Source organism: Berghia stephanieae, chromosome 6, assembly GCF_034508935.2.
Source record: "Berghia stephanieae isolate SIO BIC M18660-M18661 chromosome 6, UCSD_Bste_1.3, whole genome shotgun sequence".
NCBI classification, from domain to species: domain Eukaryota; kingdom Metazoa; phylum Mollusca; class Gastropoda; order Nudibranchia; family Aeolidiidae; genus Berghia; species Berghia stephanieae.
The window spans coordinates 24,536,483-24,560,873 of record NC_088365.1 but is presented as its reverse complement, the minus strand read 5'-3'; the positions used below and the strand labels follow the sequence as shown (position 1 = coordinate 24,560,873).

The 24,391-nt window shown below is 35.3% G+C and overlaps 1 protein-coding gene across 7 annotated transcripts in view; it reads left to right on the top strand.

The window, feature by feature from the left end:
- Positions 1-23,396, top strand: part of LOC144974729 (uncharacterized) — a 70,442-nt gene extending 47,046 nt beyond the window's left edge. For 6 of the 7 annotated variants that reach the window (XM_078917924.1, XM_078917921.1, XM_078917922.1 and 3 more), the window contains 24 exons: positions 594-719; positions 1,542-1,625; positions 1,836-1,919; positions 3,041-3,124; positions 3,455-3,538; positions 4,092-4,175; positions 4,445-4,528; positions 5,156-5,239; positions 5,407-5,490; positions 6,416-6,499; positions 7,233-7,331; positions 8,847-8,909; positions 9,689-9,772; positions 10,629-10,712; positions 11,201-11,314; positions 13,554-13,616; positions 13,906-13,926; positions 14,808-14,854; positions 15,886-15,980; positions 16,943-16,977; positions 21,519-21,607; positions 21,820-21,890; positions 22,432-22,559; positions 23,323-23,396. In XM_078917924.1, coding sequence (XP_078774050.1) covers positions 594-719; positions 1,542-1,625; positions 1,836-1,919; positions 3,041-3,124; positions 3,455-3,538; positions 4,092-4,175; positions 4,445-4,528; positions 5,156-5,239; positions 5,407-5,490; positions 6,416-6,499; positions 7,233-7,331; positions 8,847-8,909; positions 9,689-9,772; positions 10,629-10,712; positions 11,201-11,314; positions 13,554-13,616; positions 13,906-13,926; positions 14,808-14,854; positions 15,886-15,980; positions 16,943-16,977; positions 21,519-21,607; positions 21,820-21,890; positions 22,432-22,559; positions 23,323-23,355 — 1,908 coding nt within the window. In that variant the 3' untranslated portion in view covers positions 23,356-23,396. The remainder of the gene's footprint in view (positions 1-593; positions 720-1,541; positions 1,626-1,835; positions 1,920-3,040; positions 3,125-3,454; positions 3,539-4,091; positions 4,176-4,444; positions 4,529-5,155; positions 5,240-5,406; positions 5,491-6,415; positions 6,500-7,232; positions 7,332-8,846; positions 8,910-9,688; positions 9,773-10,628; positions 10,713-11,200; positions 11,315-13,553; positions 13,617-13,905; positions 13,927-14,807; positions 14,855-15,885; positions 15,981-16,942; positions 16,978-21,518; positions 21,608-21,819; positions 21,891-22,431; positions 22,560-23,322) is intronic. The other variant, XM_078917920.1, reaches the window with a different exon arrangement.
- Positions 23,397-24,391: the final 995 nt, after the last annotated feature.

The window sequence follows — 24,391 nt, the reverse complement described above, 5'->3', positions numbered from 1 at the left end:
TAGCTCAGTTAATAGAGCACTCACTTCACATGCAAAGTGACCAAGATCAACTCCGAGTAAAGTTATATCAGACCCCCCCCCCCCCCCCCCGGTCCACCAAGCAGTGATTATTGGGCAGCTGGGTGTGTTAGATCTGGTGGAAAGTATCTTGCAATATTGGTATCAAAGCAACTGTCATTATCTTATTTTAGTGTGTTTTGGATAAATAATAATAAATAAATAAAATTTCCTTTATTCATCCCATAGGGGAAATTTGTCTCTAGGGTCTATTACTAGAGAAGACTGGAATAACCCAGGTGTCAGCCGCAGTGCAGTGCCGCAAATTGAGCTAGGGCGAGGTGACTTGCTCAAGGCCACACAGCGGTGGATGGTCGAACCTGGTACCTTTCGGGTACGAAGCAAAGACTGTACTTCTGAGCCACGCTGCCCCATCAAAGCAACTGTCAATATCTCATTTTATTTTGTTTTGTCATGACATCAAAGCAACTGTCATTATCATATTTTAGGGTGTTTTGTGATGACATCAAAGCAAATGAATTAATAAAAATTCAAGTATTCACCAACTGGTTCAAATCTATTTATCTCTGATGCAGATGCTTTCAGTTCTTGAAAGCAACAAAGAGGAAGATCAGAATTGCTTTAATGAGGAAATGAAACAGATCAAAAGAGAGTTGGATGAGAAGGAAAATGAACTTACAGGAACAAAATACACATTACAGGTACATCATAGAGCTATTGAAAGAAATATTAGATACATTGATGAACACATTTTTAAAGCGGTATGTTGGAAAATGGGGGGAAGGGGGGGGGGTGTTACCGCTGATAGTAGAGTTGGTAGAGCATTCACTTTACATGCAAAGGGACCGAAGATCTGTTAGATTTGGTGGAAAGTACTTTGCAATCGATAGCGTCCTATCCAAAGGGTTGCAAGCAATTGTTATTATCCGTTTTACACTATAGAAACCGGGAAAAACTCTGAGTGGGGTTCCTGACCTCCCATAGTGGGCAGGGAGGCGCTTACTGTGTCTTCTACCCCCCAATATCTGTTTTTCCAACATGCTTTCTGTCTTTGCCTTGGAATGAGATTACTTGGTTTTGTCCTGGCCCTGGCCAGAAACCCTAGCTGGGAGGGAAACAGTGAAATGTGTTGTTAGAGTTTTGAGAGATGATATGGTTTGTATTTTGTAAATCATCTCTCTGTTATGCACTATATTATTATATATTTTTGTTTTACATATTCCTATATATGATTTGTAAACATTTGAGTTTTTTCCTCTTAGCGGGGACCTGTGCTTGTGCCAGGATGAGACATTTAGGTGATTTCAAACTAAGTACACTGATAGTGTGCTCTTGGAATCTACATCTGTTCCCTTTTTGAACTAATTCCCCTTTGTCTTCCTTTTTCTTGGGTGCTTTAATTGCAATTCTAGAACTTTGGACTATCCCATTTTCTTCCTTTTTACAAGTGCTGATATGACCTAAATATATATATATGGTGTATTATATGTATAATATCTTATTTACATTTCATTTATTGTCAGTTACTGGAAGACAAACTACAAAACCAGACAAAGATCCACAGTGAAAAGGAAAGTTGTCTTATGGACTCCACTTTAAAAATACAGGTAATTTTTTTGTTTGTTCTATGTTAAATTATTAAAGACGACATTTTTCAACATAAATATTTAAATTTACTCATAAAGACCCTATGCTTCTATATGAATCTATATGAACGCTATATGAATCAGAATAAACTCCTGCTCCATGGACCTAATGACAATGATATTTCACTGATTTTGATGTCATTATAAAAGTCTTCCCTGATTTATTTTCAGTCACTCGAGGACAAACTGAAAACATTGAAAGATCTTCACGACGAAAAGGAAGACAGACTCAAGGAGTGTAGTCAGAAAATTGAGGTATTCACTCATTTGTCTTTGAATGGCAAAATGTTATTGTGAGAAGTCAACCAGGTTTATTTGGATTTTAACACAGATCAAAAAAGTCCTCAAAATGGATTTCTTACTCCATTTTCTTCCAGGTTTTACAAAGAAATGAATGACCTAAAATTATTATTTAGTTTAGTTTGATATATCTTAAGTGATTATAGTATAATATCTATTACATTTATTATTGTAGTTATGGTTCCAAATACAATACCTACAAAGTATCACAGTGAACTGAAGTTGTCTTATGGACTCCACTTTCAAAATCAGTTAAATTTTTTTTTTATCTATGTTAAATCATAAAGACGAATTTTTCAATCAATTTTAATATCTATATACCCTATTTCTTAGAAGTATAGACGAATAAATCTCTCCATGCCTAATGACAATGATTTTCATGATTTGATGTCAATATAAAGTCTTCCCTGATTTATTTTCAGTCACTCGAGGACAAACTGAAAACATTGACAAGACTTCATGACGAAAAGGAAGACAGACTCAAGGAGTGTAGTCAGAAAATTGAGGTATTCACTCATTTGTCTTTGAATGGCAAAATATTATTGTGAGAAGTCAACCAGGTTTATTTGGATTTTAACACAGATCAAAAAAGTCCTCAAAATGGATTTTTAATCCAGAAAAAGTGTGGGGTTGGCACTTCTGGAGGTGGCATTTCTATGCAAATAATGATGATGATGTCTGAAGTCAACCAGGTTTATTTTTATTTTATCACAGATCAAAGACCTCAAAATTATTTTTAATCCAGAAAAAATGTGGGGCTGGAACTTCTAAGTAAATAATGATGAGAATTGAATGACATAGAGAAGTGCCAGATGAAAACAGAAAATAAAAATATTGAAGTGTCTGTGGAGCCAAATGGACTAAAATGATATGGATCCCACTGCCTGGCTAAGAGAGGGAGAGAGAGAGGGGGGGGTTTGTAAGTGAATAACTCGTTCAGATCTGTTTCTGTTCTCATGGGTGGGGCCCTCATGTTCCATAAAAATGTAAATCATGTCAATTTCTGTCAAATGTAAATATGTCTATGTAACAAATTTATACATTTAATTTCTAATATACATTTAATTTATTGTCAGTTACTGGAAGACAAACTACAAAATCAGACAAAGATCCACAGTGAAAAGGAAAGTTGTCTTATGGACTCCACTTTAAAAATACAGGTAATTTAGAAAAAAAAAATGAAAATGACAAAAACTGTTTTTGTTTGTTCTAGGTTGAATATCTTAAGCAGTTAACAGATTCATTCGATTTTAAAGATGTTTCCAAAATCAATATTTAAATTTACTCAAAATGACCCTATGGTCCTATCCAAAGTTTTCAAAATCAATATTTAAATTTACTCATAATTACCCTATGGTCCTATCCAAAGGATGGCAAGCAATTAATATTGTCCATTTCTCGCTAGAGATACCGGGATAAGCTCCGACTCTAATGGTAATGATCTTTCACTGATTTAGTCATTATACAAGTCTTCCCTGATTTATTTTCAGTCACTCGAGGACAAACTGAAAACATTGAAAGATCTTCATGACGAAAAGGAAGACAGACTCAAGGAGTGTAGTCAGAAAATTGAGGTATTCACTCATTTGTCTTTGAATGGCAAAATATTATTGTGAGAAGTCAACCAGGTTTATTTGAATTTTAACACAGATCAAAAAAGTCAAAATGGATTTTTAATCCAGAAAAAGTGTGGGGTTGGCACTTCTGGAGGTGGCATTTCTATGCAAATAATGATGATGATGTCTGAAGTCAACCAGGTTTATTTTTATTTTATCACAGATCAAAGACCTCAAAATTGATTTTTAGTCCAGAAAAAATTTGGGGCTGGAACTTCTATGTAATTTATGATGAGAATTGAATGACATAGAGAAGTGCCAGATGAAAACAGAAAATAAAAATATTGAAGTGTCTATGGAGCCAAATGGACTAAAATGATATGGATCCCACTGCCTGGCTAAGAGAGGGAGAGAGAGAGAGAGAGGTTTGTAAGCGAACAACTCGTTCAGATCTGTTTCTGTTCTCATGGGTGGGGCCCTCATGTTCCATAAAAATGTAAATCATGTCATTCTGTCATGTAAATGTATATATCTGTCTATGGTAACTAATATACATTTAATTTATTGTCAGTTACTGGAAGACAAACTACAAAATCAGACAAAGATCCACAGTGAAAAGGAAAGTTGTATTATGGACTCCACTTTAAAAATACAGGTAATTAAAAAAATAAATTAAAATGACAAAAACTGTTTTGTTTGTTCTAGGTTGAATATCTTAAGCAGTTCACAGATTCATTCGATTTTAAAGATGTTTTCAAAATCAATATTTAAATTTACTCATAATGACCCTATGGTCCTATCCAAAACATGGCAAGCAATTGCTATTGTCATGCTAGAGAAAGCGGGATAAACTCCAGCTCTAATGGCAATGATATTTCACTGATTTTGATGTCATTATAAAAGTATTCCCTGATTTATTTTCAGTCACTCGAGGACAAACTGAAAACATTGACAGAGCTTCACGACGAAAAGGAAGACAGACTCAAGGAGTGTAGTCAGAAAATTGAGGTATTCACTCATTTGTCTTTGAATGGCAAAATATTATTGTGAGAAGTCAACCAGGTTTATTTGGATTTTAACACAGATCAAAAAAGTCCTCAAAATTGATTTTTAATCCAGAAAAAGTGTGGGGTTGGCACTTCTAAGTAAATAATGATGAGGTCAGAGGTAAACCAGGTTTATTTGCTTTTAAAGGACAACCTTTCTGCACAGCCTCATACATCCCTTTGCCACCCCCCCCCCCCCCCCCCCCCCCATGGTATGTAATGTAATTATCATCATCCATCATGGCTTATACTCTTGAGCACGTTGCCGGTCAGCTGTCTCCATGTAACATGATCCTCTGTGGTACGCATGAAATATGCGTTGCTTTTTAAATCACTTTTGGCCATTCTTTGGTTAATTAAATTTGTCATTCTCTGTCTTCCTCTAGTAGCTCTCTTTCCTTCGATCATCCCAGATGTTACCAACTTTTCTCTTCTCCACACATGTCCCAGAAACCGTAACTGCCTCTTTCAGATGGTATCTATCTATATTCTTCCTTTTCTAACTTTCGTAATTATAATGTGCATTATATCCATTTAAAAATTGTTACTTTGAGATGAATCATTTAGGACTGTGCTATTTTGTTTTCAGTTCCTTCAAAGCAAAATTGAAACATTGAGTGAAGTTCAGGATGACAAAGAAGGCAGGCTACAGGATTCCTTGCAGAAAATTGAGGTTGGTCTTTTTGATTATGATTTGTAGTGAAACATTTTCCTTAAAGTAAAAAAAAAATTTGTAACTGTGAAATTTGCCCTTTTGTCTAACATTTTTTTAATGGATGTATCAAGTTATCCATTATTATTTTAATTAAATTTTCTATTTTCATTCTGTGGCAATGAAAGGTAATGGAGGACAGTGGGAAAAATCTGAAAGAGCTATTTGATCAAAAAGAGATTAAGTTACAAGAAGCCATCTCTAGAATTGGGGTACGTGTGCTTTAGTTTTTAAATAATTGAGTCAATCCTATAACCAGTTAATAGCAGTACTCTGGAAAAACATGCATTCACAAATTTGACCAGGAAACTCGTCCTTCAAATATCAATCGATTTAATGACCCTCATCTTGGCAAAAACTCTCAAACCTTTGGCCTTGTCGACGATGTGAACATAAACAATTTAGTCGTCATTTCTTTCATTTCAAAAGAACTCTTAATTACTTTGACTTATTGCCGATCACCTCCTAATCTTAGCACTGGGACGCCTAGGCAGCTTCTCTGCTCTGATTTGTTGAGTGAGTTCTTTCCACTGATGACGGTCTGTTGCGATGGATCTCAGGTATTCTAAATCCTTTTCGCATCTCAGTTCTTGTGTGTCATCGAGGCGCTTGAGGTCTTTATTTCTTGTAGTGTATATGCTTGTTGAGGGTCCACCTTTGTGTTTGTTATGTCTGCTTGGTGTAAAGAATAATGCCATTGCCTTATTAGCTGGAATATTTCTGTCTCTGCTTAAAATAGTCTCCATCTTGTTTCCAAAATTTGAATCAATAGCGATGTTTCTTCGCATTTTATGTACAGCTATTTGTTACTTATAAAGAACTGGTACATGAAAATGATAAAGTTGTGAGCAGACTCAAATGAATCATACATTTCCTGTTTATAATGATGATGATACATATTTATAAATTGTTCACTATATGGATATTTCAATTTTCATATACCCACATAAACTTCCATGACTCTCACTATTTCTTTCTCTCTCTCTCTCTCTCTCTCTCTCTCTCTCTCTCTCTCTCTCTCTCTCTCTCTCTCTCTCTCTCTCTCTCTCTCTCTCTCTCTCTCTCTCCCTCCCTCCCTCCCTCTCTCTTTCCCTCTCTCTCCCTCCCTCTCACTTTTTTTTTTTGCTGCATCAACAGACAATGGAAGAAACGATAACCAATCTCAAAGAACTAAATGATGAAAAAGAACAAAGACTGCAAGAATCCATTTGTAAAATTGAGGTGTGTATTTATTTATTTATTTGTTTATTTATTTATTTATTTATGTATTTATTTATTCTCTTACTATTTTATGCACTTTACAAATGAATATTTCAAAATGATTTAAAATCATCAATGGATGCTGAAGGCGTGTGGTATACCACGAGACTGCATAGCTACTCATATAGCCAAATAAAACAGAAGATTACAATGTTCTTACTGGTGTTTTTTAAAAATAGGATTTCGTGAAGCATCAAGTGGTCGATGATTTTAAATCAAAGCTTAGACATTACTTTTTCACAAGAACATATTTTTAAGTCTCTGACAATATTTCACATTTATTTGATATAGATTGTTTTTTCTTTTCTTTTGAGTAATAACTGAAAGTGTGTATATGTGTGTGTGTGTGTGAGTGATATTTTAGATTGCCATTCTTATATCTGTGAAGCGCATAGAGCATGACCTGGTCATGGTTATGTGATATACAAGTGCTATATATAAATCTATTATTATTATTATTATTATTATTATTATTATTATTATTATTATTATTATTATTATTATTATTATTATTATTATTGTTATATTATTTATTATTATTATTATGATTATTATATTATTATTATTATTATTATTATTATTATTATTATTATTATTATTATTTATTATTATTATTATATATTTTTTTTTTAATTATTATTGTTATTATTATTATTATTATTATTATTATTATTATTATTATTATTACTATTAGGATTTGTCCAAAAGTCACAATGAAGACGAGCTGAAGGCCCTGAGAAGTGAGCTGGAGGTGAAGAGTGATGAGCTGAAACATAGAGACTACCAAATCAAGGTATATTTGTTGTTGTCGTCATCATCATCAATCATCATCATCATCATCCCTACCTCTATAATCAACACTACATCGTCTTCATCATCATCATTAATCTCTATCTCGACCAGTTTAGCCACTATTGTAATGCCATTCATCTTCATTGCATTCATTCAGTTTTTAAGTAAACACAAACAGTAACTTTATATATATAAATAATTGAGCTTTTTTATAGCGCTATATCCACTAAACAAATCTCGCTTAAAGTTTTATCTTTTTACGTCAAAAGTTCCTATACTATTATCATGTTTTGTTGTTAAATCGAATTTGTATCACTTTCCATCCACACTTGTCTTACAGTAATATGTTTTGTTTTATACCACTGTAAAGAGCTTAGAGCCTGCGACAATGTGTGAAGTTCTATATAAACGTCGTTTATTATGATTTTTTTTTTTTTTCCTTGAGTCTTTGAGCTCTACACATAAACAAATAGATAAACATATGAGGAAATTTATATGGCACATGCGCTTCACAATGTTAAATGTATTTCCCCATCAGCCATATGGAACCAAATTTAATTTAAATTTCCTACAGTACCAGTTGCCTGTTAGCCATCCTTTTTGTACTAATACCCTTGCAATATCCGTCACTACTTATGACACCTGGTTTGAGTGGGGCAATGTCTGTAAAGTGCCTTACCCAAGGACACATTGTTGGGACCAGAATTTTTCACAATCATTGTCACCCATCCAGCCACTGATATTGCATAACATTGCTTGACTTTTGCGACAAGACGAGACACGGTATCACTCAGTCACCCATATGAGCTTGAGTATACCTTGTGGTATGACACTCGCCTTCGGATCGGAAGGTCTTGGGTTCGGGTCTTGCTTGTTGCTTAATTGAGTTCTTGGAAAAGGTTCTTTACTCACATTCTCTCACCATACTCAGGTGTAAAATGAGTATCTGGCCATAAGTAACATTGCCTCTGTCCGAAAAAAATTGTAATATCACCTAACAGATGTCATATTACGTCTTACATGTTTAAGTGTATTTGCTGACCAGGGACCCTTTGTTAAGCGCTTTGAGCACATTTAATGGATATTGTGCCGTATAAAAGCTCGATATTCACTAAATGATTTAGTCTTGATTTGTGTTTAGATTGGGAGTCCGGATAGCTCAGTTAGTAGAGCACTCACTTCACACACAAAGGAACCGAGATCGATCCCGGGTGCAGTCGATATTTTAATCTGATCCCCCTGTCCACCCAGCAGTGAATGGGTAGCTGAGTCTGTTAGATTTGGTGGAAAGTACTTTGCAATAGACTAGCGTCCTATCCAAAGGATAGCAAGCAATTGCTATTGTCCGTTTCACGCTATAGAAACTGGGATAAACTCTGGCTCCATGGGCCGAATGGCTCTGAAGGACTACTTAGTTAAAATGTTTCGTTAACCATTTTGAATCTTTTAAAAAATGTACTTTTTATATTTTTCAAAACGTTTTTCCTGTCCACCCCAACCTGTAACATTTTCCAAGACCTTGAAAGATTTCGTCCAAAAGAGTGGAGAGGCGATGAAGACGAAAAACAAAGAAAACCAGGTAATATATGCTGAGTATGCAAAAGAATATCCTGGTTTGAGTGCCTAGAGCTGCTGTGTATGGGACAGGCCCTATATAAGAAATAAATTTGTATTATTATTATTATTATTATTATTATTATTATCATCATCATCATCATTATTATTGTTATTATTATCATCATCATCATTATCATTATTATTATTATCATTATTAATATTCATATTTTCGTCTTTACATTGGTGTATTGATTTATTTTTCCTATACAAAGATATATAAGAACTGCCTGTGTAGGATACATCATAAGCTATTTGAGACTATGTAATTATGAGCTATTGTATACAGCTTTTAAAGGATAAGTCTTATATTCAACCTTTAAAGAAGATTAGATAAGATGAGATATTAATAGTTTGTTCACTATCTGCTTGGGGGTCCCAATAGCTCAGTTGGTAAAGCACTCGCTTCACACGCAAAGGGACTGAGATCGATTCTGGGTGCAGTTAAGATTTTTTTTCTGACCCCCCCCCTGTCCACTGAGCAGTGATTGGGTAGTTAGGTCTGCTAGATCTGGAGGAAAGTACTTTGTGATAGACTAGCGCCCTATCCAAAGGGTAGCAAGCAATTGCTAGTGTCCGTTTCACGCTATAGAAACTGGGATAAACTCTGGCTCCATGAGCCTCATGGCTCTGAAGGACTACTCACTATCTGCTAACATCCTTTGTGTATTGCTTATCAAAAGTATTGACTCTCTTTTTTTTTTTTATTCTCTTTTCTTCTTCCTTTTTTTAAACCAAAAATAGATGATAATGGAGAAGATAAACAACCTTATACGAATAAACGATGAAAAAGAAGAAAAAATACAAGAATGCAGAAAGAGAATTGAGGTTTGTAATCAAATTGGGGTTTTTTTTTCGTCATAGTTTCAAATTTAAAAATCCTTTTTTCTTCATATATCGTATCACATCATTGTATTGTATCGTATCATATATCATATCATATTATTTGTAGAGTTATTTAGGCCAACTAACCGTTAAATACATCAAATTAAGAAATTAAGGAGCAGGCACCGGTGCAAGATAAAGATCTGAACAGAACCTCTGTGGTGTAATGGTAGCACGTCTGACTGGTAATCAGATGGTCTGAGGTTCGATCTCCAGTCAACTGAATTTTTGGGATGTTTTGGGGTTTTTTCTTATATTTTTTTTTATTTTTTTTTTTTACTTTGTCTGGCACCTTTCATTCACACTTGTTCAGATTTTAACTTTTGAATACCTTGTGTAAATACCGTTTGATTCCTAAGTCGAATTTTTCATGACGTGCTTTCTCACATTCTGCTCCCTCTGTGTGGAACACTCTATCAGCAGGCACCAGACACCGTCATTCTCTGTCCTCCTTTAAAACCTCTTTGAAGACAGAGTACTTCCTTTACAGTTTTCTGCGAGTGATTTTATTGAATGATATATATGACCGCAAGTGCTTATATTTTATGAGCGTTTCCGAGCACTGTTGGTGGAAAGGAGCATTATAGAACTTACGCATTATTATTGCATGATTTGCTGTTCTCTACAATTGGCTGATGCCTGGATTATTCCAGTCTTCACTTGAAACATTTTCCCTCAGGGATGAATGAAGGGAGATCTATAATAAATTTCCTGCTTAAATATATTTATTACAAGCTTTTTGAAATGCGTATTAAATATCTTGATATCTTTTGTTCTCTTTTATCTTCTGTCTTTTAAGGAGATGGAAGAGCAGGTGATCCACCTCAAGGAAATAAATGTTGAAAAAGAAGTAAAATTACAAGAATCCACAAGTAAAATGGAGGTTTGTAATCTGTCGGTTTTTTTTCTTTTTGTTTTTTTGTTTTTGTTTTGCTTTTTTACTACCCTTCTACTTTTTGTTTTAGATTGTTAATTTTTGACATTTTGATTGGGTTTTTTCTTGCTTTTTAAAATTTTTATTTTTTAAATAATTTTTTTTGGTTTTTTTTTTTTTTTTTTGCTTATTAATTTTTCTTTTTTTTTCTTACAATCTTTCTACTTTTTGTTTTAAATTTGTTAAATTTTGACATTTTGGTTTCTTTTGGTTTTGTTTTTCAAACTGTTAAAACCGAACAGATAAATAAAGATTTTCAGATTTTAGCGATTTAGATTCATGCATTTAAAAAAGAAATGATTAAGACTATTACAATGAAAAATGAAAAACACACATTTAAAAAAATAAAAATAAAAAATTAAACATGAAATTAAAAAAAATAAAAAACATTTGAAAAAGATAATGTTTAAGGGTGATTATTTTCCCATTTTCTCTAGGCATTGTCTAAAGATTTCACTGAAAGTGTGGAGATTGAAGACAAATTGCAGTCATTGAGAAAAGAATTGGACGAAAAGAATGATGAACTGAAACATTCGAATTCTCAGAATAAGGTAATCATCATCGTCATTGTCATCATCATTGTCATCATCAATATCTTTCATTATCATCACCATCATCATCCGCTTTGTTAATATCACCATTTTAAGTGTATTCCTCTAAGAAGGATCCTGTGTTTGTGTCTGGATGAAGGTTTTAGGTGATCTCAAACCTAGTACATTGATAGAAGCTCTTGGAATCTACATCTGTTCTCTTTTTGAGCCAGTCCCCTTTGTGGTCTTAAATTTTCTTAGGTGCTTCAAATCTTGGTGAGGTTCCTGACCTTCCATAGTGGGCAGGGAGGCACTCACTGTGTCTTCTATACCCCTTTATCTGTTTTCCATCATGCTTTCTGTCTTTGTCTTGGAACGAGATTACTTGGTTTTGTCCAGGCCCTGGCCAGATATCCTAACTGGGAGGGAAACAGTCAAATGTATAGTTATAGTTTTGGGAGATGATATTTTTTGTCTTGTAAATCATCTCTCCAATATGCACTGTATTGTTTTCTTTGCATATTATATATGATTTGTAAACATTTGAGTGTATTCCTCTTAGTTGGGACCTGTGCTTTTCTGGATGAGACTTTTACGTGATCTCAAACCAAGTTACACTGATAGTGTGCTCTTGGAATCTACATCTCTTTCCTATTTGAACAAATTCCCCTTTGTCTTACCTTTTCTTGGGTGCTTTACTTGTAATTCTAGAACTTTTTCCATTCCATTTTCTTCCTTTTTATTGGCGCTGATATGACCTTCATGTGTTGCAAGTGCTGTAAAACAATTAAAAACAACAAACAAAAAAGCAATTTGTGAATCTAGAATTTTCATCCTTTTTACTGGTGCTGAAATAAGCTAAATGCGTTGCAAGCATCATAAAAACCTTAAAAAACAAAAACAAACAATCCCAGCAGTTGTAATGATTGATATATAATATGATATGATTAAGTTCTACTTGACAAATGCAAATATCACATTCAAACGATGATATCATGTCGGGAGGAATTCGGTGGTGAAAATTGAATTCATAGATACAAGTGTGAAAGTTGAGGTTAAATTCTATTCGTTATGAAGGAGAATAAATACAATTTCTTATGTTGTAATCATCTCAAAGTCCGTTATCTCTCATCATTTCAATTCTACATTGACTTTTCAGGGTCATCGACAACCTGACATAAAAACATTTAGAGGCGATGGGTTACATATTACTTTTACTGTAAAGACTTTTCTTCAAATGAAATTAGTCTATTGGTCGGTATGGAGAGAGTTAATGATGTAATTTATTTATATAGTGCCTGTCCCATAAAAATAAATCTAGGCATTTCTAGAAAAGACTAATTTCATTTGAATAAAAGTGTTTACAGTAAAAGTAATATGCAACCCATTGCCTCTAAAAGTACAGACTTATGTTGTACAACTAAACTAGAACAACAAATCAAATTTTGTGATGTGCAAAAGAAATTTGAGTGAGAAAAGTGTTGGTTGAATCATAACTAACCTGACAATTTTCCTATAAGGAGAGGGTAAATTATCATCATTGTCTTGTTCACCCTGGGTCAGGGTATTATAGGCCACAGACAAACGGTTTCCATCCTTCTCTATCTTGAGCTAACTTTTTTTTATTCCATGTCTTATCACTTCTCTGTATATCTGCTTGTTTGAGAGGGTTAATATTTAAAAGCAGGCCTCGAAGCTGGGAAAAGCCGGGAGTTTTATTTTGAAAATTCCCGACCGGGAAAAGTCGGGAAAATCTGTGAAAATTGCCTTGGACCGGGAAAAGACCATGAGAAAAATCCAGGTGAACAACAACAACCCAACATGTATTCTTCTGCATAATCATTACCCAATCTGCGAACGGTCAGCTTAGAATTTGTATCTATTATGAAAACAGTACTGTAGGTCAAGGTTAAAGCAATGTTCTTGTACACATTTTATATTCAATAAGCCATTTCTTTTAGAATTTGAAAGCTTTGTCGATTCAAGGTCTCCACAGATACCGGTATATCCCTCATCGAACACACTACTGGTAGTGGTAACTGGTCTAGATTTGATGAGCATGCTTGAAAATACTACCTTAAAATTCTCCCCAGAGCCTGGAAAAAGCAGGGAAAAATATTTTCCTGAATCACTTCTAGGCCTGTAAAAGATTTCTTTCTGTTTGATTTAGCTATATGTCATTCTTTGTTTTATCTATGATTCCCCCCCCCCCCCCCCATTCCCCTTTCTTATTTTTTTGTTTTTTTGTTTTTTTTTCCAGACCTTGAGAGATTTTCTCCAAAAGGGCAGGGAGGCCATGATAACCAAAAACAAAGAAAATCAGGTAAAGAATCGTGGTAATTCTCTGAAAAAATCTTGTTTGAAACAATCCCTTCACACATTCTCACTTTGCGGCATTCCATTGTGCTGACTCCAGGGTTATTTCAGTCTTTCCTTGCAATAGACTCTAAAACCAAATTTCCCTTTGGGGATGAATAAAGAGAATTCATTTATTTAAAGGAAATAAAGATATCATTCCGACCGTGATTGATTAAAAAATTGTAAGCTTTTCTTTTCTATTTTCTGTGACATTAAAATGTGTTCTTTTTTTTTCCCCAACTTTTTCTTTCCAGACTCTCACTGGTGCAGTCGAGGTAAGGATTTTGGTTTTTGTTTCAAACTCACGTGAAACTCACTTATCTCAGGTTCTTAAAAATCAACCCTAAGTTGGCACTTATATTTAGAGCTGATAGTACCGAAATGTAAATGTTGTGTCTTTGTACTGTTTTGTTGTATGAGCTATAAAAAAAAAAATTACTCTTGATATTTTCATTACACACATATTAAGAAATGACTTGCTCAAAGGTGAGACAATCGGCAGTAAGTCGAATTTGTTACCTTTTGGCAGAGCTGCCTACTTGAAATGGCAAAAAGTCGTAGTTTCCAAGGGAAAAAAAAGAAAAATTCACTTTAAATAGCTTTAAAGTTGACAACAGGTCTGCCTCCTGGTACTGAAATACTACAGTATTCAGGCCCATTCTATTCTTAATTCTATATTGGAGTCCAATCCAGGAGGTAGCTGGCCATTGCTACAGTCTGTTTAATGCAGCAGAAAGTGAGATAAGCTCTAGCTTCATGGACCTTAAGAGAAGGCTCTTTAACTCACTCAACCCTAACACCGACTATATCCGTAGTTCTTCAGGGTTACTTTTACCCCTTTCCTATTTATTACATTTTTCTGAGACATATTATAGGCGTAGTATCAAAGCTAATGTTTTTAGTTTTTACATGCTAATTAGTTGAATAAAACATGCTCATTTTTAATACATTTTTTCCAATTTTGAAAAGTAGCAAAAATATCTAGGATTGAGTGAGTTAATACTCATCATTATATCATCATTATCATCATATTCTTCAACTAAACCCCCCCCCTCCCCCCCCCCCCCCCCCCTCCCCAAATAAAAAATAATGTTTAAAAATAAACATTTTGTGAAGGATAGTGTATCAATAATATAATTAATGTTACATCCCACAGAGCTTGACAAGGGATAAAAAGAAGGTGGAAAAGGAATGCCAAAGGCTGTGAGTCATCTGGTTTTTAAAAATTTGTTTTTAGTGATAATGGTTGGAAAAAAAATAATTTAAAAGATGGGTCTTTAAAGGAAGTAACAGATCTGTCATACTTTGAAAAAATTTTGGCCAGAAAACTCGTCCTTTAAATATCAATCTATTAAAATTTCCCTCATCTTGCCAGATACTCTCAAAAATGAGACTTTTTAGGGTCATTTTAATCAATCGATAATTGAAGGACGAGTTTCCTGGCTAAAAACAGAAATATTTAACTTGTGTTTTTTCAGAATTATCTCATTGGTCTGTAGTGTTTCATTCATCCTGTTTTGTTGATAAAGGGGAAACCTGAAACGTCGATTTTATCTTTTTTTTGTATATTAAAGTGTTTTTTTGTATATTAAAGTGAAGCTTACATTCAATTTCACATTGTTATTTTTTAAAAATAATTTATTTTTTTAAAAATCAATTATGAGCATTTGTGAGTTTTGTTCACTCATAAAAACCATTGAGCCTTAATCAAGTGTATACACATGTATTGTCCTCATGATAGTGTTCACTGTGTTGGACACAACTAAGGGACAGAACCTGTGATAAATGCATTCCCCCTCACTTTGTGGTCTAGTAGTATGACACTCGCTTTCGGGTTGGAAGGTCCTGGGTTCGTTCCTACTTGGAGAAGGATCTTTACCCACATTCTCTCACCTTACTCAGGTGTAAAATGAGTACCTGACCGCTGACAGCGTTGTCTCTGTCCGAAAAAAAATTGTAATATCGCCTTACAGGCGTCATGTCCTGTCCTAAATGTTAAATCCTGCTGTTGGTCAGGGACCCCTTGTAAAGCGCTTTGAGCATGTTTAGTGGATATTGTACTATATAAAACCTCAATTTAAAAAAAATAAATTTTCAAGCTCAAAATACAACTCATTGTATTTTGAGCTTTTAAAAAAAAAAGAATTGACACAACTAAGGGACAGAATCTATAATAAACGCATTCCATCAATACAATAAGTGGACATAATATTGTTATTTACTCATTTTATCAGGGAGAAAAGTCGCGTGGAAGACAGGGAATATTATGAAATGGTGATTGAACGATACAAGCTCAAAGTCAGACAAACACAACACTTGGACTCGTCATGTGAGTGGAATGTTTATCTTCTCCTCTTCCTCCTCCTCCTCCTCCTCCTGTGGCTATGTGGTCTTGTGGTATGACACTCGCTTTCGGATCGGAAGGTCCTGGGTTCGAGCCTTGCGCTCGGCGCATAGTTGAGTCCTTGGAAAAGGCTCTTTACTCACTTTCTACTCAGATGTAAAATGAGTACCTGGCTGTTAACAGCGTTGTCTTTGTCCAAAAAATTGTAATATCCCCTAACAGGCGGCATGTTCCGTCCTACATGTTAAATGTTGCTGTTGACCAGGGACCCCTTGTAAAGCACTTTGAGCACGTTTAGTGGATATTGCGCTAGATAAAGCTCAATTTAAAACTCCTCCTCCTCCTCCTCAGACAGACACAACACTTGGACTCAACATGTGAGTGGAGCGGAATTATTCCAGCAACTAGATTTTGTCACGTGTGTTTTCTGTTATTCTTTTCCTCCTCTTTCTCCCCCCCCCCCCCCCCCCCCCCCCCCGCCATAATTTTATTTTTATTTTTTAGTACTTCATTGCTGCTGTTTTTCATATGCATCTATGTTTTTAAGTTGTTTTTTAACGTCTAACATTTCTAGCATATGTTCTTTCTATATTATCAGCATGATAACGATGAAGATATTATTATATATTATTATTAATTATTATTATTATTATTATTATTATTATTAGTATTATTATTATATTATTATTATTATTATTTTTGTTGTTGTTATTACTATTATTATTATTATTATTATATTATTATTATTATTATTATTATTATTATTATTATTATTATTATTATTATATTATTATTATTATTATTATTATTATTATTATTATTATTATTATTATTATTATTATTATTATTATCATTACCTTCTTTATGATAGATGCTATTCAATGCAAATAATTTTGATTAGATTTTAATTGTAAAAAGAAATGAAAATTATTGTCATTTATTTTCAGATCTAGAATCAGAACCAGAGTCAAAACCCCTAAAGGTAAACAAATCTTTTTTCTCTCTCATGATCTTTAACCTCAATCCCTCCCCCCCCCCCCCCCCCAAGATGAAATTAATCAATAGGATTTTGAATTGTAAAATCTTTCACAAAGTCGTAATATTTCTTCTGAAAAGTGAGAGGGACTCAAGATAGTAACTATGTTTGAGACCATTTTTATTGGAGTGGTGGATGGCATTGATTGTAGAGCTGCTGTAACAGACGTGTCATGGGTTTGAATCCTCATTGCCGCAATATTGCTATTCTCCGTTGTCCTCTGGAACTTTCTACTCACTTCATTTCTTGTTATTGTCATAATATTCCTCCATCTTCTTTTCATTTGTTTTGGATGTCAGTGTTGAGATGAGGACAAGATAGTAGAGTGGATAAGGCGTGGCAGTTTTACCCAGGGAACCACGGTTTGAGTCCTGCTGTCGTCATCTCGTTTTTGTTTCCTTGAGGAAGATATATTGTCCCTGTTGCTGACTTTGCTGCCCTGCATGAGATTGATGTTGGGTTCTATCAGTCTTTTCTGGAGATGGACCCTCAAGAAAAACACATTCCGTCTTCAGTGAGATCATAGAAATTGTCCCAGCACTGCTTTAACAGGCAGAGAAAGTTAGTGTGATGGTGAGAAGGAAATGAAAATAATAATAATAATGGAATAGATTTATAGTGCACCAAACATCCCTTCATCTGCAGGGCTCTGGGCTTATAACAAAGATTAAGCCCTAACACAGTACACAAAAACGCTAATTATACACATTATCAAAAGAAAGCATGTCTGAATAAGAATGTCTTCAATCGACGCTTGAAATCCTCAAGACGAAGAACATATCTCAAGTGGTAGCAAATTCCACAACCTTGGACCAGAATGCTGAAAGGCGCGTTCACCAGCCTTCACTGGACAGCGGAGTGTTTTCAATTTGAGGTCGTTCGTTGATCGAAGCGATCACTGTGGGATATACCGTTCAATGAGGTTTGAGAGATATGTTGGTGATGAGCCTTCCAAGCATTTGAATACAACAGTTTAAGATTGATATTCAAATGATAGAATTGGATTGGGCATGTCTCATGTCTTGAGGAGAGAGAAAAAACAACAATTCTGTAGTGTCATTGGGATCACAGTGTCCAAATTGCGATACTTAATACGCGCCTCCAAACAGCCTACGCATGTTAAGCGATGCAGATGGCCAGGTGATGACTCACCCAGTTTCGGCGAGAAAACGAACGGCGCGCTTGCTGGACATGCATGTTATAGTAATTGTATGCAATCAACAGTTGGGCATTCCCGTTAAATCAAAACATGCCATTGAAAGCATGTAGGGTGGAAAGTGTTAGTAATGATGTATGGTTGTGACATGACAAGTTTCATTAGTCTATGAATGATGGAATGTTAGTTAGAACGAAACAAATGTAGGTCATTTTTTAAACTGATTATCATTAACACTTTTCAATTAAAGTGTCGATTACAAGACAATGAATCCGTGGACATCTGATTTTTTTTTTTATATAACTCTTAAAACTATTATAATTATAACTCACCCTCAATTTCTCTTGCGAAGTTCATAGTTAATCCAAAAAATGCTCTTGAAGTAGTTATCTATATCCCATTACTGAATTTTTTGAAAGTCTGCATAGAGTTTACTGAAGCTAGCTTCACAATAATCTTGGAATTGTCAATCTTATAAAATCTTACTTTATACAAATAATTTTCAATAATACAAATATGAAATTTTAAACATAATAGTTAACTTTATCAAAATGTGCGCATCAGTTTGTTTGTTTTATTTTAAAAGATAATTGAGAATTTCCCTTATTACTTTTTTTTCGCTCTCTTTGGTGACTTTCCTTGGTTGCGTAGTCGTGGTGATGTATGGAGAATATTTGCTTCCATGATGAGCTTGATTTTTTTAGTGTCACTTTTAACACCACACATTTTTGTTCAATTTTCCTATGATTTGGTGACTGGCTTCAGTGCCTTGCTCTCCATGGAGCCCAAGACCAAACCCAAATCTGGCCATGAATGGAACGCAATGGTGCTCCAGTATGTGTTGTTTTGGAATGATCATGTTTGTGAAGTGTGTTCTAAAAGAGTGGAGATAATTATCGATGTTTTCTTGTGTTTTGTGTAACTGGATTCTGTCTACAGCACAGCGTCATATTTTCGACTCTGAGCGCTGAGTTTGAAAATATTTGGAAAGAATTGGCGTCATAGACGGGATTTGAAAAAACAACTAAAAAACACAAAAACGTGCTTGATCCTTAGTCGTACAGAAAGGGACAGACATAGATTCGAACTAGCGTACAAAAAAAATTGAAAAGAAGTTATAATGCATTAGGATTTGAAACCCTCAGTTCAAGATCTGGCCCAATCTGCTCGAGTCTGGATGCGATTTTAGCCAGACACAAGATAACACCCCAAGCCTATCATAGTCGGGCCTTTGTCGGCAACCACTGTCACAAGTATTTGACTGCGGAAGTCAGAGGGGCCTTATTAGAAGCTGTTGTGGAAGAAACATGCAAACACACATGCAATTTATTAACAATTGACTTTGCTGGGGAAATCAAAGCTAAATTCACACAACTTTTAACTGAACACCCTATACCAAATTGTCCATGATAGCATTTCGCTTTCCAAGCCTGTCACAGGCCCCCCTACCCACCTCCCCCGAGAACACATTGAGATAATACATTTGAGCACAAATGTGAATATTTAACATTTATCCCTAAATCGCTCATATCGCGAACTTATTCTAAAACTTATATTAAAGACAAAGACTTCAAAATAGGGAATCACGAAAAAAATTAAAACTTCATGGATCCAAACCAGAGTTATTAATTAAATTAATCACATCACTCACATCAAATTTGCTGTCATTCCAAGAGCGATAAGCAGTCGTATTTTAACTAATATTATTTTCCAAGTTGAAAACCAAGAAACAATAAAAATTACACAGAAACAAATCTGAACTTGGTGATAACATGAATAATGAAAATAAAATGAATCGTTCTGAAGGTTTGGGTGGGGGAAGGGGGCAAAAGAGGAGTTTTCAAAGCAAAGAATTGCATCACAGTGATGCACCACACGCGCATGCCACGCCAACGTCCGGCTTGCATACCTGTCGTGTCACGGTCAATTACCTTTTTCCCGAGAGCAAGGGTATCGGGTATCAGGTGGTCAGCCTGATGTGAGGCGATTGAAGTAGCGCTCAGAGTCGAAAATATGACGCTGTGGGATGGACACTAGAGAGAAAGAAAGGCCCAAAAACAACATGGCGCAGGATGGTAGTAAAAGGAGAGAAATGAAATTGGAGGGGACTCCTAGTCCTAGCACACGACTGTAGTTATGGACCAGTTGAAATGGAAGGAAAATGTCCAGACCTTATACACATCCTGAACTGATAGATGTCAGTTAAGTAAGTGTCTGCTATAACAAGGGATTGAAGGGATAGAGATATTATACGCTTGGCTAGAAGTATAATGAACCAACACACAAAACTGTGTGTAACCATGAATTTTTATTGTCTGGATAATACAGTTAAGTGAGAATTACTCATAAACGTGGATGACAAAAAACAATAACAAAGACTCGAGTGACGTCAACCTCATTCTATCTATTAACAAGTAGATTTTTGACCAATCAAAACACAGGATTTGTGACACACCCTCAAGCTCACTCAGACAAATTTAGGTGGTTGTTTACAAACATTAGAAGGAAATGAAGTTGACGTCACTCTGCTCTTTGTTATTGTTTTTCGACTGCTAGTTGTGTGATTAATTCTCATTAGATTTGCTCAATCAGACAATAAACCTTAAAGGTTACATATAGTTTTCTGTGTCAATACCATTGATCAGGCGTGTCAAACTAGTGGGAATTTTGCTTAAACACATACTGTTGATGGTTATACCATATAGTTAGCTTAGTTTAGCACTAACTGCCATTGTTTATATTCTGACGACTGTCGGGGGGGGGGATCGTTAAGTTCACTTCCTCCAGGTATCTATTCTTTCACTTATCATCATCATAGCTTGTCGCTCCATCACTGAACCCATTCCACAGCATTTGGGGATCACACTTTTAGGTCATGGTCAGTGCAGTTGGGCCTGTCCTGGCATTCTCTAAGGATGTGCTCCATCATCTGCTCTGGACATCCACATGTACACAAGCTAGTCTCAGCCAGCCCCCACTTTTTCATGCTTCCAGCTGTTCTCCTGAGTTTTGCCCGTGCTCTGTTCAGTGTTACCCATTCATTCCTGTGGAGCTCAGTTCCGTAGGGCAATTCTTCTCTTGGATCTTCAACGGCTTCATTTGCATAATTGTCCCACTCTCTCCATGTGTCAAGTCTGTATACACCTGCATGATCAGAATTGAATATTCTTTCACTACCCTAGTACTATTTCGATATTACAATGTCGAGATTCGTCTTCTTTGTGAAAGGATAATTGAGATAGGACTTGAACATTCGCTATTCACTTCAGGTCATTATATTTTAAATTTAAGGGTAAAAAATCAAGCAAAAAATTAATGTTTGTCTCCACAGAGCTCCTCTCAAAATGTTTTCAACAGTCAGCAGTTGTTGAGGTCACAAGACAAGGAGAATTTAACTGACAGGCAAAAAGTGAAAGAATTGTGAGTACTTGTTCATTATTTATTTATGACTGTGTTAATGTGATCCTCGCGTGATCCTGATTATGCTTTTTTTGACCAGAAAATTAAAACAAGGAACAGAAAAAGCTCTAAATGTATATTACATGATATAATATTGTCCTTTAGGTTGTCCCATTTTTGTTCTTTGAAAAGTTGGCCACGATGTATGGATAAATGTTGTCTGAATTTTTCAGGGAGGAGAAGCTTGGACATTACGAGAATGTTATGGCAGACCTGCGTGCTCAGATACCAGACAAAATGAGAGGTCAGTTTTATTTTATCTCAAAGACTTGATGACTGTTTCATAACTCATTCATGTTGTTGTGAAGAAACAGCTTCTGACTAGATGCACTTCATTTTCAGAGGCTCAAATTTCAGTCAAAAGATGTTGACATCTAGATGTTGGGTTTTGTGTGACTTTATCATTTTGAAAACTGTATCGGAATCTTCATAAAAATCATAGTTTTGAAAGAAAGAAAAATACTGCCTTTCATGCAAATTGTTACATAAAATGATTGTTTTTGACTGAAATTTGATCCTCTGAAAATGAAGTGCATCGGTTTTAATCATGCACAATGTATCCATTGGTCTATTAAAATTTTAAGTTAGGGAACCGCAAGACGGTCCAAAATTTCATAGGAGACTGCTGGTTGATATTCTCAACTTTCAGGATAGTTTGAGAACCGCTGTGATAAAGGAATATTACAATTTTGATGGCCCGTACTGCGACATCTGTATTCGTCTGTATTTGACTTGATTGACTTCTGACTCTGACTGACTTTGAGTACCTTCCTTACATTTGACAGAAAAGTCGTCTTCATCAGGAGCTCAGGGATACCTAAGTCTAGGAGGAAGTGGCATTGTGGATCACTGCATGACTCTCAATAGAGAACATCATATCAGGAAACTGGAACAAAAACTTAGGAAGGCCGAGGTAAGTCAATGTAATTTCATTGCGACCAACAACCAGTGTAAAATGAGTACCTGGCCGTCAACAGCGTTGTCTCTGTCGGAAAAAAATTGTAATATTGCCCAACAGGCGTCATTGTCTCGTTCTACATATTACGTGTTGCTGTGGGTTAGGGACCCTTTGTAAAGCACTTTGAGCACATTTAGTGGATATTGAGCTATATAAAAGCTCTAATTAAACAACCTTAAAACAGTATTTGTGTCAGGTGCAAAAGTCATTAGGGCCATGGAGCTGGAGTTTATCCCATTTTGTATAGCATGAAATAGCAATTTCTTGTCATGCTTTGGATAGGGTGCTGGTCTATTGCAAAGTACTTTCCATCAGACCTGACAGACCCAGCTTCACAATGGGTGGACCATTTGGGGGGGGGGGGGGGGGGCGATCACATCACCCTTGTTTAAGCTCAGTTTTCTTTATCTAGTATTCATTGCAACAATGGGTCACATTTGATTTCAAAGTTGCAGATTTTTTTCACTTCACTCCGTTCTATCACTTTAAATTAAGTTCTTTAATCATTACACATCTCTGGTTTAAAAATGATGTGTTGTGAAAGAGAGGGGGGGAGTATTTATTTTATTAATTTATTTACTTATTTATCTATTTATTATTTATATTTTTTTAGAAGTTGTTTAAAAACTTTTTTTTTTTTTGGATGAAACAACATATGTTAAGGTTACTGTTATGATTTGATAATCGCTATCTTTTTTCTTTTCCTTCTTTTTTTCAGGCTCAGATTGAATCATTAAAAGGATCAAAATAAACTGAATGTGTCTTTTACACACGACAAGCTGTATATTATAAGGAACTTGTTCGCAGTACTTGTTTGGGTTTCTCGTCACATTTTATTGATTTCATTAGCCTTTTTCAGAACAAAATAATTTTCACTGCTGGGTGGGGTTTTTTTTTAACCTCCTATAGTGGGCAGGGAGGTCACTTGCTTTGTCTACTAACCCTCTATATATCAATATCTATTTCCAACTTGCTTTCTGTTTATGTCTTGGAAGGATATAACTTGATTTTGTCTCGGAGTCCTTAGCTAGGAGGGGGAAAAAAACGTCTTGAAAGTACTTATGGCGTGTCTGGTGCAGTGCTTGATTGGTTTAGGTCATATTTGTTTAATCGTAAACAGATTATTACAGTAGATGAATATAGATCTGAGGAAATCATTGTTGATTGTGGGGTTCCCCAGGGTTCAGTACTTGGGCCTGTTCTTTTTGTTCTGTACGTTGGCCCTCTGTCTAAAATCATCAGAAGTTTCAGTCTGTCTTACCACCAATACGCTGATGATATGCAATTGTACTGCGTTTCCAATACAAGAAATTTACAAGAAGTATCAGCTGATAGTAAGAATTGTATCCAAAGTGTTAAGAAATGGATGAATGAGAACAGACTGAAACTGAATGATGAAGAGGTGCTGTATGTTGGGAACAGGAAGTGGAAAAGTGAAACAGATTTGAAGCTGGGGGGATGCCTCATTCAAATTGTTGACAAAGTGAAAAACCTTGGCATATTCCTAGACTCTGGACTGTCGATGGAGCATCAGGTTAATAATTTGGTTAGATCTCTCTTTTTCCAACAAAAAAAGATTGCTTCCATTAGGAGGTTTATATCTGAGGATGTGCACCAAACACCTGGTTGTGTCCCTCGTACTATCGAAATTGGATTATTGCAATGCTCTGTTGTTTGAAGTTTCGCAATATAATCTGAGACGTCTTCAGATTGTCCAAAACAGCGCTGCCAGACTAGTATTCATGAAGTGTAGGTGCGATTCTGCCAGACCTCTGCTTCATGACCTG